The sequence below is a fragment of the Leptonychotes weddellii genome, chromosome 8 (genome assembly GCF_054177405.1).
Source record: "Leptonychotes weddellii isolate Sample4059 chromosome 8, ASM5417740v2, whole genome shotgun sequence".
NCBI classification, from domain to species: domain Eukaryota; kingdom Metazoa; phylum Chordata; class Mammalia; order Carnivora; family Phocidae; genus Leptonychotes; species Leptonychotes weddellii.
Window position 1 is genome coordinate 61,631,135 of NC_138376.1, and position 15,599 is coordinate 61,646,733.

General features: G+C 35.6%; 1 protein-coding gene across 1 annotated transcript in view; it reads left to right on the top strand.

Moving 5' to 3' along the window:
• DOP1A (DOP1 leucine zipper like protein A) overlaps positions 1-15,599 on the top strand; it is a 97,369-nt gene that overhangs the window by 26,315 nt on the left and 55,455 nt on the right. The window contains exons 2-3 of the mRNA XM_081829358.1: positions 10,700-10,890; positions 13,887-14,068. Coding sequence (XP_081685484.1) covers positions 10,753-10,890; positions 13,887-14,068 — 320 coding nt within the window. The 5' untranslated portion in view covers positions 10,700-10,752. The remainder of the gene's footprint in view (positions 1-10,699; positions 10,891-13,886; positions 14,069-15,599) is intronic.

The window sequence follows — 15,599 nt, forward strand, 5'->3', positions numbered from 1 at the left end:
AGGGCACATTCTGCATGGAGCACTGGGTGTTATGCACAAACAATGAATCATGGAACACTACATCTAAAACTAATGATGTAATGTAGGGGATTAACATAAGAATAAAAAAAAAAGATAAAGGAATCCAAGCATAGCACTAAAGCAAGCCATCAAACCACAAGGGAAGAGAGCAAGAGAAGAAGAAAGGAACAGGGAAAAACTACAAAAACAACCAAAACGCAATTAACAAAATGGCAGTAAGTACATACCTATCAATAAGTTTAATTGCTACAATAAAAAGACCTAGGATGACTGGTTTTAAAAAAACAAAAACAAGACCCATCTCTATGCTGCCTAGAAAAGACTCACCTCAAACCTAAAGACACATACAGACTAAAAGTGAAGGGATAGAAAAACTGCAAATGGGAGGGAAAAAAGCTGGTGTAGCAATACTTATTTTAGAAAAAATAGATTTTAAAATGAAGATTGTCTTTTGTGTCCGAAGCATATGTTGCTGTGTGTTTGTGCTTATGGTTAAATCCAGTTTTTAAATTTTTTAGAATATTTGGTTGATAATAAAACCGCTTGCAGAATTTTTAACTTATTCCCAGTCTTAACTGTTATACTTATGATACTGTGTATGCATCCAGATTGAGCTTAACTATTTTAAGCTATGTGCTGTCCCACATACAAATATGTATGATATATAGTTCCTGCTTTCAGAGACTTCTTCCCTAATAGGGGAATTGCATAGCCAGTTCTTTATGAAACAAATCAATGTTGAAAGGGAAGGTAGTTAAGATTCATTTTGATTCATTTATCATTTAAGTTCTTATTCATCTTGGATTTCTCACAGTACTTCAAAATACTGCTTTATTTTGTTGCTGTGAGAATCCAGAGTATGAAGATATAACAATAAAGTACAGTTTTTTCCCGACATAAATTTTGCATTATTTTAATTCCCCAATTGGGAGTGAAAGTATCATGAGGGTCAGGAATATCCTTTTTAATCAGTACCCAGACATAGTGCTTGGCACATGGTGTACTAAAGTGAATAAAAGTCAAGTGACTCTGTGTTTAAGGTAGTCTCTCTAGAAATGGGATTTGGAGATTTGTCTGTTTTTATTTTTATGGATAAAAGAAGGTGGAGAATTGGGAAGTTTGTATCATTCTTTTTGTCACAGCCTTAACCAAGAAAATTTCGATTTAATAAATTCATAGATTTGTACCTTTTTTTCAGTGCAAGCATGTATTACTAATATAGATTATATTCTCTAGAGTAGTGACTCTTAACCTTTTAGAGGATTTTGTTAAAAACCGTTTTTGAGAATATTATAAAAGTAGTAGACTATCTCCCCAATAAAATGTAGGAGGAAAATTTTGCATGTAATTTGAGGTAATTCAGATTCCCTAAGACCCAATATATAGAAAAAAAAATATGTAGGGATATACACACATAACTTCATTGAGATATAATTCACCTACCATACAGTTCACCTATTTAAATTGTGTAATTTAGTAGTTTTTAGTACAGAGTTGTGTGACCATCCTTACAATCAACTTTATTTATTTATTGAAGTATAATTATACATTGTTAGTTTCAGGTGTATAGTATAATCAACAATTCTGTATATTACTCAGTGCTCATCAAGATACATGTAGTCTCAGTCCCCTTTATTTATTTCCCACATACACCAACATACCTCCCCTCTTGTAACCACCATTTTGTTCTCTGTATTTAAGAGCTTGGGTTTTTTTAATCTTTTTTTTCTTTGTCCATTTGTTTCTTAAATTTCACACATGAGTAAAATCATGGTGTTTGTCTTTCTCTGTCTGACTTTAACTCAGCATCATACCCTCTAGGTCCATCCATGGTGTTGTAAATGGCACTATCTCATTTTCTATGGCTAAATAATATTCCATTGTGGATACACATACCACATCTTCTTTATTCATTCATCTATCAATGGCCACTTGGGTTGTTTCCATGTCTTGGCTATTATAAATAATGATGCAGTAAACACGAGAGAATATTTCAAATTAGTGTTTTCATTTTCTTTGAGTGAATTCCCACTAGTAGATCATGTAGTAATTCTGTTTTTAATTTCTTGAGGAATTTCCATATTGTCTTCCACAGTGGCTACACCAATTTGCATTCCCAACAGTAGTGCATAGGGGTTCCTTTTTCTCCACATCCTTGTTAACACTTGTTATTTTTTGTCTTTTTGATTTTAGCCATTCTGACAGGTTATATGGTGATATCTCATTGTGGTTTCTCTTTCATTTCCCTGATGATTATTGGTATTGAACATCTTTTTATGGGTCTCTTGGCCATCAGTATGTCTTCTTTGGAAAATGTTCAAGTCCTCTGCCCATTTTTTTTATCAGATTCTTTTGGTGTTGAGTTATATAAGTTCTTTATATGTTTTGAAAATGAGCCCCTAATTGGATATATCATTTACAAATATTTTCTTTTCTTCAGTAGGTTACTTATTTGTTTTGTTGATAGTTCCTTTCACTGAACAAAAGCTTTTTATTATGGTGTAGTACCAGTAGTTTAATTTTGCTTTTGTTTCCCTTGCCAGAGGAGACATATGGAGAAAAATGTTACTATGGCCGATGTCAAATTACTGCTTTTGTTTTCTTCTAGGAGTTTTATGGTTTCAGGTCTCACATTTAGGTCTTTATTCCCTTTTGAGTTTCTTTTTGGGTATGCTGTAAGAAAGTGGTCCAGTTTGATTCTTTTGCATGTTGCTGTCCAGTTTTTCTAGCACCATTTGTTAAAGAGACTGTCTTTTCTCCATTATATATTCTTGCCTCCTTCGTTATAGAATAATTGACCATATAAGTATGGGTTTATTTGAGCTCTGTATTCTGTTCTATTGATTTATGTGTCTCTTTTTGTGCCATTACCATACTGTTGTGTCTACTACGGCTTTGTGATATATCTTGAAATCTGGGATTGTGATAACTTCTAGCTTTGTTCTTTTTTAAGATTGCTTTGGCTATTCAAGATCCTTTGTGGTTCCATATATAAATATTGGGACTATTTTTCTAGTTCTCTGACAAATGCCATTGGTATTTTGATAGGAATTTACATTAAATCTTTAAATCTAGATTGCTTTGTAGAATATGGATATTTTAATAATATTGGTTCTTCCAATCCATGAACATTGAATATCATTCCACTTATTTGTGTCATCTTCAGTTTCTTTCATCACTTTTATAGTTTTCAGAATGCAGGTCTTTTACCTCCTTCGTTAAGTTTATTCTTATGTATTTTGTTCTTTTATGGTACAATTAGAAATGAGATTGTTTCCTTAATTTCTCTTTCTGCTACCTCATTATTAGTATAGAGAAATACACAGATTTCTGTATATTAATTATGTATTCTGTGACTTTACAGATTTCATATTTCAGTTCTAATAGTTTTTTGGTAGAGTCATTATGGTTTTTTATATATAGTATCATGTCATCTGCAAATAGTAAAAGTTTTACTTCTTCCTTACCAATTTGATGCCTTTTATTTCTTTTTCTTATCTGATTGCTGTAGGTAGGATTTCTAGTGCTGTGTTGAATAAAAGTGATAAGAGGTAACATCCTGTCTTGTTCTTCTTCTTCTTAGAGGAAAAGCTTTTACCTTTTCACCACTGAGTATGATGTTAGCTGTGGGTTTTTCACATATGGCTTTTATTTTGTTGAGGTATGTTCTCTCTGAACCTACTTTATTGAGAATTTTGATCATGAATAGATGTTATCCTTTATCAGATGCTTTTTCTTCATCTATTGTGATGACCATATGGTGTTTATCCTTCCTCTCAATGTGATATACACATTGATTGTTTTGCAAATATTGAACTACCCTTGCAGCCCTGAAATAAATCCCACTTGATCATAGTGAATGACATTTTTAATGTATTGTTGGATTCAGTTTGTTAATATTTTGTTGATAATTTTTGCATCCTTATGTTCATCAGAGATACCTGTAATTCTCTTTCTTGTAGTGTCTTTATCTGATTTTAGCATCAGGGTAATGTTGGCCTCATATTATGAATTGTTAGCTTTCCTTCCTCTTCTAATTTTTTGGAATAGTTTGAGAAGAATAGGTATTACCTCTTTGTTAAATGTTTGGTAGCATTCACTTGTGAAGCTGTCTGGTCCGGGCATTTGTTTGTTGGGAGTTTTTTTATTACTGATTCAGTTTCATTACTAGTAATTGGTCTGTTCAAATTTTCTCTTTCTTTCTGATTCAGTTTTGGGAGGTGATATAATTCTAGGTTGTCCAATTTGTGGACATATAATTTTTTCATAATATTTTCCTATAACACCTTGTAGTTCTGTAGTGTTGGTTATTTCTTTTCTTTAATTTCTGATTTTGAGTCCCCCATTTTTTTTTTTTTTTTAATGAGTCTGGCTAAACGTTTGTCAGTTGTTGATCTTTTCAGAGAACCAGCTCCCGGTTTCATTTATCTGTTCTATTGGGGGTTTTTTTTTTTTTTGGCTTTTATTTTGTTTATTTTTGCTCTAATCTTTATTGTTTCCTTCCTTCTTCTGGTTTTGGGTTTTGTTTGTTCTTCTTTTTCTAACTCCTTTTTTTAAAAAGATTAATTTATATATTAGAGCACATGAGCGGGGGGAGTGGCAGAGGGAGAGGGAGAGAGAATCTCAGGATATTTCCCGATGAGCACAGAGCCTGATGCAGGGCTCGATCTCACAACCCTGAGATATGACCTGAGCTGAAACCAAGAGTCAGACACTCAACTAACTGAGCCACCCAGGTGCCCCTTATTTTTCTAACTCCTTTAGGTGTAAGGTTAGGTTGTTTGAGATTTTTCTTACTTCTCCAGGTAGGCCTGTATTTCTATAAGCTTCCCTCTTAGAACTACTTTTGTTGCATCCCAAAGATTTTGGACCATTGTGTTTTCATTTTCATTTGTCTCCATGTTTTTTTTTTATTTTCTCTTTGATTTCTTGGTTGTCCCATTCATTATTCAGTAGCATGTTATTTAACCTCCATGTTTGTGCTCTTTCCATATTTTTTCCTTGCAGTTGATTTCTAGTTTCATAGTATTGTGGTCAAAAATGGTGCATGGTGGGGCACCTGGGTGGCTCAGTTGTTAAGCGTCTGCCTTCGGCTCGGATCGTGATCCCAGGGTCCTGGGATCGAGTCCCATGTCGGGCTCCCTGCTCGGCAGGAAGCCTGCTTCTCCCTCTCCCACTGCCCCTGCTTGTGTTCCTGCTCTCGCTATCTCTCTCTGTCAAATAAATAAAATCTTAAAAAAAAAAAAGTGCATGGCATGACTTCATTCTTTTTGATTTTTTGAGACTTGTTTTGTGCCCTAATATGTGGTCTCTTCTGGAGAATGTTCCATGTGCACTTGAAACAAATGTGTATTCTGGTGTTTTAGGATGGAATGTTTTGAATATATCCATTAGATCCATCTTGTCCAATGTGTCCTTCAAAACCACTGTTTCCTTGTTGATTTCCTTTTTGGATGATCTATCCATTGATGTAAATGAGATATTAAAGTCCCCTACTGTTACTCTATTACTATCAATTACTTTCTTTAAGTTTGTTATTACCTGCTTTATGTATTTGGGTACTCCCGTGTTGGGTGCATAAATATTTACAATTGTTATATCTTCCTGTTGGATTATTCCTTTTTTTTTTTTTTTTTAAGATTTTATTTACTTATTCGACAGAGAGAGAGGGCGGGGGGGTGGGGCACCCACAAGTAGGCACAGTGGCAGACAGAGGGAGAGGAAGAAACAGGCTCCCTGCTGAGCAGAGAGCCTGAATGAGGGGCTCGATCCCAGGACCCTGGGATCATGACCTGAGCCAAAGGCCGACACTTAACCAACTGAGATACCCAGGCACCCCTGGATTATTCCTTTTATGACTATATAGTGTTTTCCTTTGTCTCTTGTTACAGCCTTTGTTTAAAGTCTGTTTTGCCCAATCTAAATATTTTTACCCACTTTCTTTTCATTTCATTCGCATGATAAATGCTTTTCTATCCTGTCACTTTCAGTCTGCGTGTGTCTTTAGGTCTGAAATGACTCTCTTGTAGGCAGTATATAGATGGGTGTTGCTTTTTTACCCCTTCTGTCACCCTATTCCTTTACTGGAGTGTTTAGTCTATTTACATTCAAAGTAATTATTGATAGGTATGTATTTATTGCTGTTTTGTTGCTTGTTTTATGGTCTTTTTGTAGTTCTTCTCTGTTCCTTTCTTCTCTTGCTCTTTTTTCTCATGGTTTGTTGGCTTCCTGTAGTGATATACTTGGATTTCTTTCTATTTAATTTTTGCATATCTATTACCAGTTCTTGACTTGTGGTTACCATTAGGTTTGTATATAATATCTTATGCATATTGCAGTCTAAATTAAGCTGATGATCGCTTAAGTTTGAACGCAGTCCTTACTCCTCTCTTATGTTTTAGGTATATGATGTCATCCTTTTATTTTGTGAATCCCTTGACTCTTTCTTATTGATATACTTATTTTTATGGCTTTTGTATTTCCTGCTTATTCCTGTTTATGGTCTTTCCTTTCTACTCATAGAGTCCCCTTTAGTATTTCTTGTAGGGCTGGTTTAGTGGTTATGAATTCCTTTAACCTTCGTTTGGGAAACTCTTTATTTCTCCTTCTATTCTAAATGATGGCCTTGCTGGATAGTCTATTCCTGGCTGCAGTTTTTTTCTTTCAGCACTTTGAATATATCATGCTCATCGTCTTCTGGCCTGCAATATTTCTGCTAAAAAAATCAGCTGATTGCCTTATGGGGTTCCCCTTGTATGTAACTGTTTTCATTTCTCTTGCTGCTTTTAAAATTCCCTCTTTAAGTCACTACTTTTTGTCACTTTAATTACTATGTGTCTTGCTGTGGACCTCCTTGGGTGGATTTTGTTGGGGATTCTCTGTGCCTCCTGAATCTCAACTTCTGTTTCCTTTCCCCAGATTCAGGAAGTTTTCAGCTCATATTTCTTCAAATACATTTTCTGCTTCCCTTTTCTCTCTCTTCTCTTCTCTTCTTCTGGGATCCTTATAATGCAAATGTTATTACGCTTCATGGTGTCACTGAGTTACTTAAGTCTATTTTCACTTTTTATTATTTCTCTTTCTCTTGCTCAGCTTGAGTGCTTTCCATTACTCTGTCATCTAGGTCACCGATCCGTTCTTCTGCTTCCTTTAGTCTACTATTCCATCTAGTGTATTTTTTTTTTCCCAGTTATTGAGTTCTTCATCTCTAATTGGTTCTTTATGGTTTTTGTCTCTTTGTTAAGGGTCTCATGAGGTCCTCCACTCTTTTCTTAATAGTCTAGTGAGTATCTCTATGACCATTACTTTAAATTCTTTATCAGGCATGTTACTTACCTCTGTTTGGTTTAGCTCTCACTGTGATTTTGTCCTGTTCTTTCATTTGGGATATATTCCTCTGTCTCATTTTGTCTAATTCTGTGTCTAATTTATGTAGTAGGAAAGTTAGCTACGTCTTCTGCTCTTGAAAGTAGTGGCTTATGAAGAGGGCCTGTAGTGCCTGGTAGTGCATTGTTCTCTGTTGACTGGAACATGGTGCTTCAGGGGTGTCTCCTGTGTGTGTTGCATGTGCTGTTGTGACTGAGCTGCTTTTGCCTTCTGTCCGTTCATCTGATGTGGCTCTCTGCCTGTTGTGGGCAGGATTTGATCCTTTTGTTGTTAGTGAGCCTGTCTGTGGCCACCTTGGGCTTAACTTGAGTCAGAACAAATGTTTGCCAGAGATATGGTAGCACAGAGCTGTAGGAGAACATGAGGGCAGTGTGTAAGGTGTCAGCAAGGTTGGCAGCAACAGAAGGAGACCTGCAGCTGTTGGGAACAGAGGCACATGGGTTGGAGGGGACTGACCCACAGAAGCATGTGGGGGCGGGTCAGGTGGTTTTAGCAAGGTTTGCCCGGGTCTGCTGTGGGAGAAGATCTGGAGTGGAGTTCTGGCTGGTTGGGGTGTGTCTGCAGGAGAACAGGTGGGCAGGAGGCACTATTAGTAAGTTAGGTAGTAAGTGTTGGTACCCCACTGGTTCCTGCAGGTGTCTTTGTGTTTATGCTGGTGGGTGGGGGAGAGCAATGGTGCCTGCCAGCTCCTTTGTTCCTGGAGAAGTCTCCCAAAGATCCCTGCCCCTCCAGCACTTGCTTTGAGGTTAGTAAGCAAATCTCCCTCCCAGATACCCAGGCTTTTTTCAAACTGCTGCTTCTATGCTGTATCTCACTGGGGCTGTTTGTTGTGCTGTCTCTTTAAGGCTGGGTACTCAGTTTCCTCTCACCCTTGCTGTTCTCTCACAAGCCGCCTGATTTTTAAAGGACCAGGTTTTAAGCCCCGCTGATTGTAAGAACTCACAAAATTTGACCCCTCTGGTTTTCAAAGGCAAATACGGTGATTCATCTACCCCGTGCAGGCTCCCTGGTGTGAGTCTGTTTGTCTCCTCTCTCAGGCCTGGGGTGTTCTTCCCTCCCAAGGAGAGTCCATGGATCCATTTAGCTCTCAACCTATCACCACCCTTCCTACCTTCTTTGATATGGCCTCTTCTCTACACTTAGCTGTGGAAAGTTTGTTCTGCCAGTCTTCAGGTCATTTTTTTGAGTTATTTACATTGATGTGGCTATTATCTAGTTGTATCTGTGGGACAAAGTGAGCTTAGAGTTCTCTCACTCTGCCATCTTCCCTAGACGTCTCCTCTTTTCCTTTCTTGATGATATCCTTTGAAGCAGAAAGGTTTTTCATTTTGATGAAGTCCAGTTTATTTATTTTTTTGTCATTACTTGTGATGTCTTCTTTAGTGTTATTTCTAAGAAGACTGCCTACAAAAACTTACTCCTGTATTTATTCTAAGATTTTTATAGCTGTTACATTTGGATCTATCATCCATTTTGAGTTGATTTTCATGTAGATATGAGGAAGGAGTCAACATCTTTATTTTACATGTGGTTTTCTTTTTTTTTTTTTAAGATTTTATTTATTTGACAGACAGCGAGAGAGGGAACACAAGCAGTGGGAGAGGGAGACGCAAGCTTCCTGCTGAGCAGGGAGCCCAGTGTGAGGCTCGATCCCAGGACCCTGGGATCATGACCTGAGCCTAAGGCAGACGCTTAACGACTGAGCCACCCAGCACCCCTACATGTGGTTTTCCAGTTATCCTAAAACCATTTGTTGAAGAGACTGTTTTTACCTTTCATTTAATCATGTTGGCGTCCTCTGAGTCCCATTCTTAGACCCTCCTCCACATCCATCAATCTAGCTCTAAAGAAAGGTACAGCATTAGTTGAAACTCCTTCTGTCTGATTTTGTATCCAGGAAATTCTTAGATATATTCAAAGTCCTTTCAATATATTAGATATATTGAAAGTCCTAAAGGATACCAAAAAAGTGGAGGAGAAACCACATTGGGTTTTAAGTTGAGCGTAAGTTAAATCCTTATTACTACTCTATTAGTTATCTAGTGCTGTATAAGAAATTTACCCCCAAAGTCAGGGGCCTAAGTCAGCGCGATTTATGTAGGTCATGAATTTGAGAGACTTAGTTATGTAGTTCGGCTCAGAATCTCTCATGAAGTCACAGTCAGTATGTTGGTACTGCCATCAGATCAAGGCATGCTTGGAAATGGAAGACCTGTGTCTAAAATGGCTCACTCATATGGCTGTTGGCAGAAAGCAGCAGTCCTTACCATGGGAACCTCTCCATAGGGCTCCTTTAAGTTCCTTTAAGTGTTCTCATCATGTGGCAACTGGCTTTCCCCAGAGCTAATGATTTTAGACAGGGTAAGGGAGGAAGCTGAAGTGCTTTTATGACCCGGTCTTAGCCATTACACATTGTCACTTCTGCCTTGCTATTTTTGTCAGAACTGAGTCCCCAGATCCACCCCAAGGGGCTGCAGGATTTGGAACCACTTTTTAAAATTAATATTGAAGAATGTGTGAACATGTTTTGTTTTTTTTTTTAAAGATTTCATTTATTTATTTATTTGAGAGAGAGAGAGAGAGAGAAACAGCATGAGAGGGGATAGGGTCAGAGGGAGAAGCAGGCTCCCCACTGAGCCGGGAGCCCGATGTGGTACTCGATCCCAGGAGTCCGGGATCATGACCTGAGCCGAAGGCACTCGCTTAACCAACTGAGCCACCCAGGCGCCCATGTGTGAACATGTTTTAAACTACCATATGTATTTGTCTTTTTTATTAAAAGTAAGGTTTAATTCTGAAAAGCTAATGTTCCTTTATACTATATGCTCATTTGTTGCCTAATAAAATGAGATGACTTCCAAGTAATTAATATTTTTTCTTTTTCTTTTTCTTTTTTTTTTTTTTTGCATGTCCTTGATGTTTCCAATCCAACCACTTTTAGTGTATCTTAGTATCAAAACAAAGCAGAGGAGTATGTCTATCACAAATGTAATACCAGAAAATATAAGAAAAATAAATGATTTCTAAACTGAAATAAGTACCAAAATGTTTCCTATTTTCTATGCCTTCGTTCTCATAGCCATTTTCCCGTCCCTGGGAAGGAGCATATGAGTAGTTACCTTTGAAGCTGTCTTTGAGTACTTCGTGACTCTATATACTAGCTGACCAGTTTTGACCACTTTGAACTCAAGAAACATTTTAAAGTTAGCCAGTAGTTTTGTAGCAAGAGCATATGAGCCTGTTTTAATACTTTACTTTGTAACTTTGGTTCCTTCTGCAAACTTTTTTATAGGTAATGATTTTACATGACTTTGGAACTGGTCTCTAGTGGGACGCTGTGGGAGGATGAACACAGAAGAGCTAGAATTACTGAGTGACTCCAAATACAGAAACTATGTAGCTGCAATAGACAAAGCACTAAAGAATTTTGAATATTCCAGTGAATGGGCAGATTTGATATCAGCACTTGGAAAACTTAATAAGGTATGTCCATTTTACTCATTTCATAAAAAGTAAAAATCAGAAATCTGAGTTTGTACTTACTGGATTTCTCTAAAGGTTGAAGTAAAGAATTGTAAAAACATAACAAAAGCTCAGAATTACTTTTGGTACTGCTATTTTACTTCATGAGTTGCCTACCTATATAGCCAGGCATATTTTTGTGGCCAAAACAACAACAGTACTTGAAAAATATAGTTATTCCATCATTGCTATTAAAAACACAAGACTAGGAAGCAAATATGCTAACTCCCGAGGGCTAACAAATTTCTGTAATTGATTATCAGATACGGTTCTGCAGTTCCTGACAGCAAAATTAAAAACTGTGTATAGAATGTAGTAACTTCTCTGTCCTTTGTAAATGTCGTACATGTAGCAGTAAGGAAAATTTTGTATCCAGGAAATTCTTAGATATATTCAGTACTTTTACAAAAGTGTCAAGTAGTCACTTAGGCCTTGGAGGTTCACCTTGAGTATTTCCCCTTAATATGTCTGGTTTTAATCCCCTGTTATAGTGGCATTATGAATCAACTCATAGTTTTAAATTTTAATGCTGTTTTTTGTTTGTTTCTTAGATCAAGTTTTTCTCACCTCACACCTATAGTTTTGGAGGGTTTTTGTTTTTTGTTTTTTTGGTTTTTTTGTTTTGTTTTGTTTAACAGTTGTTCTTGAATTGGGATGCTTTTAAATATTAAATGGAGTGGAGAAGATAGGAAATGAGAGCTCTCCTGGTAACTTTTAACATCAAACAGCTGAGCATACAATTATTAGTAAAGAAATTGTCTTAAAATACATTCCAAGGACAGTACTGTTCAACCTCATACATACTATGCGTAATTACTTTTGTATCTTCAAAAAAAAATAAAAACTTTCATTTTTAATGTGCCAAGGACTTATTGTAAAATTAGATGCACAAACTTCTGTTTGACATGTTAACTTCTAACATTTATCATTTGTGGTTTGATAAATTCTCAGATTTTTTACAATAGCCTCAAGAAATTGCATTCAAAAGTATGAATATGCTTAAAAGTATTTAGGTTCTTTTTTGTTCTGAAGAGTCTCTTTCTGAAAACTTACTAGGAACTATGTTTAAAAGTAATTTATTAAATTGTGGAAATTAATATACATAACTGATTACATAATCAATATTTATAAAAACATTTTACTGTATCCAGATAATACAAAGTAGGATATGCAAGTCATTGAAAAAACTTACTTTAAGTTGAGAAACAGGCAAGGATTGTATGTTCTATATGTAATATAAATTTGTTGACCATAGTCTAAATATATGTTTTAATATAAAATTTTATTGTTTATTAATATACTTAATTTTTACCTCATTTATATAAGTTTTTCAACTTCAAAATACTTTTAGAAAATGGTGCCATATTTTACTTTTTAAATTTTATTTGGTATTGATAGAATTTTTTTATGAAAACATTTTGTGTTACAGATCATTAAGTTTTCTGCAGAAGTAATTATACTTGTCCTTAAAATATATGTAAATATTGGAGTACCTAACTGGCTCAGTTGAAAGAGCATATGACTCTTGATCTCAGGGTCTTGAGTTTGAGCCCCACGTTGGGTGTGGAGATTACTAAAAAGATAAATTAAAAATATGTAAATATTGACTCTTGGCTACTGTGTTTAAAATTCAAATTAATATTTTGGAAATGGAAGCAGCTAGTTGAAAAATATTTTTCAGGGCTATATTCTTACTGGCATTTTGCCTTTAATTTGCTTTTCATTTATAGATTTAATTTTATTTACATTCCTTACATTCAACTTAAAACTGAATTAAAAGCTTGTAGTGGGAAGAACATTGAAAGTGGTATATCTAAGTGGACCTCAGCTAGAGCCTGCGGTTTTGTTATAAACTGGAAAATCTAGTCCTGACTTTTCTACTGCACTGCCTTTGGCAGGTCATTTTATATATTTTATTATTTTTATTTTTTGGTCATTTTATATATTTTAACTTCAGTTCTTTGTTTTGTAAAATAAAGGACTTCTTTTATATTTCTTCGAAATTCCAATTCTAGCATATTTTATTGTTTTCATTCTGAGTTTATTTTGTAATTTTCTATCAGCACTTTACTATAATACTTTGAAGAACTTAGTTATAACTTCTTTTTTTACTTAAATAACTAATCTCCTTTGGGTGGTTTGTAAAATAGAATCTTCTATAAATTCTACCTTATTATCTCTAAAGAAATGTTATGTTTGAATAAATACAGTTGTATTTGGTCCACTTGGGAAATTAAGTTAGTAAAAACAAATGGGCAATTATAATCTTAAGTAGACTCTTTTAAGCATTAGAATTCCTTGCTGTCATATGATATACTAAAGCAATGGTTGTCCCTCTTCCCAACTACATTATTTATGTTGAGATCTGGTTTCCTTCATATCTTTCAAACAGTGTATCAGAAATAGATTGTAGGATAACTGACATTAAAGATTTGCAAAAATTAGGGCGCCTTGGTGGCTCAGTTGGTTAAGCAACTGCCTTCAGCTCAGGTCATGATCCTGGAGTCCCTGGATCGAGTCCCGCATTGGGCTCCCTGCTCAGCAGGGAGTCTGCTTCTCCCTCTCCCGCTCCCCCCTCTTGTGCTCTCTCTCTCTCATTCTCTCTCTCAAATAAATAAATAAAATCTTTAAAAAAAAAAAAAAGATTTGCAAAAATTAAATCATTGCCTCTCTTCTGAATAAATTTGGCAAAATATTGTGATTTTTTTAATAAAAATATTTCTGTTAACATGTAGTGGGTTTTTTTCACAAAATAATTTTTTTATATCCTCAGTTTTAATTTTAAATATGGCATATACTGATAGATATAACTGACTAAGACAAGAATTGTTAGGCACCCTTTATAATTTTTTAGAGTGTAAAGAAGTCCCATAGGATTTTTGATAATTCTGTGCTAGAAAATGGAAATAAAAGATAAAATTTGTTTTTCTCAACTGAATTAAAATGTTTTCTTCAAGGTTTTACAAAATAATGCAAAGTACCAAGTAGTACCCAAAAAGCTGACCATAGGCAAACGCCTAGCTCAATGCCTACATCCAGCATTACCAGGTGGAGTTCATCGAAAGGCACTTGAAACATATGAAATTATCTTCAAAATCATTGGACCTAAGAGACTTGCCAAAGATCTTTTTTTATACAGGTAAGAATTATTTTATTATTTATGTATAAATAAAAAACATTTTTAACTGTTTTATGTTTTGTGCAGTAAAAGCTAAAATATTGAAAACTCCTTAATAGAAGTTTTTAGATATCAATGTCAAATATTTCTATAGTTAAGTGCTTCAGAAAAATTTATGATATTCCTTAATGTAAGATTTTTTTCTTCTATGTCATTTATGAAAAGTTTTTGTTTAAAATTGTTGAGACTACACTACTTTCTGCCTTTTTAAACTTGAGGACTACACTGAGAAAAAATAAGATACCTTTATCTCTCAGCAGCTTTCAATGTAGTTGACTGTCTTTACCTGCAATAGTCTTTTTCTGTTGGTTTATATTCTGCAGTTTACTTTCTCAGTCTTCATATGGAGATACGGAATTTCTTAAAGCTTGCTTAGTCTCACATTTTCACTTTATATTCTTTTGTTGGGTGAGCTTATCCACACCTGTGGTGTATCCTTTAAGTGCGGACTCCCAACTTGTTATCACCAGTGTTGGCTTCTGCTTTAAACTTCTGGCTTACTTGTCATCTCTGTGTGGTTCTATAAAAGCAACTGGAAGCTGTTGGAAGCTCACCCTCTTCCAACCTAACCTCATTTTCTATAAACCCAGCCTTCTGCAAGTGCACTAAAGTTCAGTAAATGGCACTGTTTTCCATCCATTTATACAAGCCTGAAATCCAAGGGTTACACTTAGTATCTTGTTTTCTTTGCCCATATTCTTCTTCCTCCCATGAACAGTCTGTCACCAAGAGTTTTGTTTCTTAGTGGTAAAGAACAGAAGTTTTAGAATCAAAATGGTCTGTGTTTACCACTCACCGGCTCTGCGATCTTGGATCATTTTCTTCACCTCTCTGTGCATATTCTCATTTGCAAAATGAGAATAAGATTACCAGTTTCACAGGATTGTTAGTAGAATTAAGAATGTAAACACGTATAAAGTACTTAGAACAATGCAGCATATGAGAAGTGCTCAATAAATGTTAGCTATTGTTCTGATAGATGTTCCAGTACATCTACTTCTTTCCATCCTCACTGGCAGCATCTGCTGTAATGTCACTGGCCTCCTAACATGCACATAATATTTTTCTTATCCTTTTATACCCTTTTCTCTACACAGTACCAGAGTAAACTTTTTAATACATTAAATAGATGTTATTCTCCTGCTAAAAACCTCCATTGACTTCTTCCGGTTACTTAAAAGTAAAATTCAAAGTCCTTACTATGGCTTCTAAAGTTTTATATACTTTGGCCCTGCCTGTCTCAATTACGTCCAACTCCTACCACTTTCCACCCAATGTACTCCAATCTGTGACACAGGTCTCTTTGTTTACTCTTCGTCATTTGTTTGTTTGTTTGTTTCCCTCACCCTGTCATGCTGTAATCCAGGTCTCTGATTAAATATCAAATCTCGGGGTGCCTGGGTGGCTTAGTCGTTAAGCGTCTGCCTTTGGCTCAGGTCGTGATCCCAGGGTCCTAGGATCAAGCCACGCATCGGGCTTCCTGCTTGGCAGG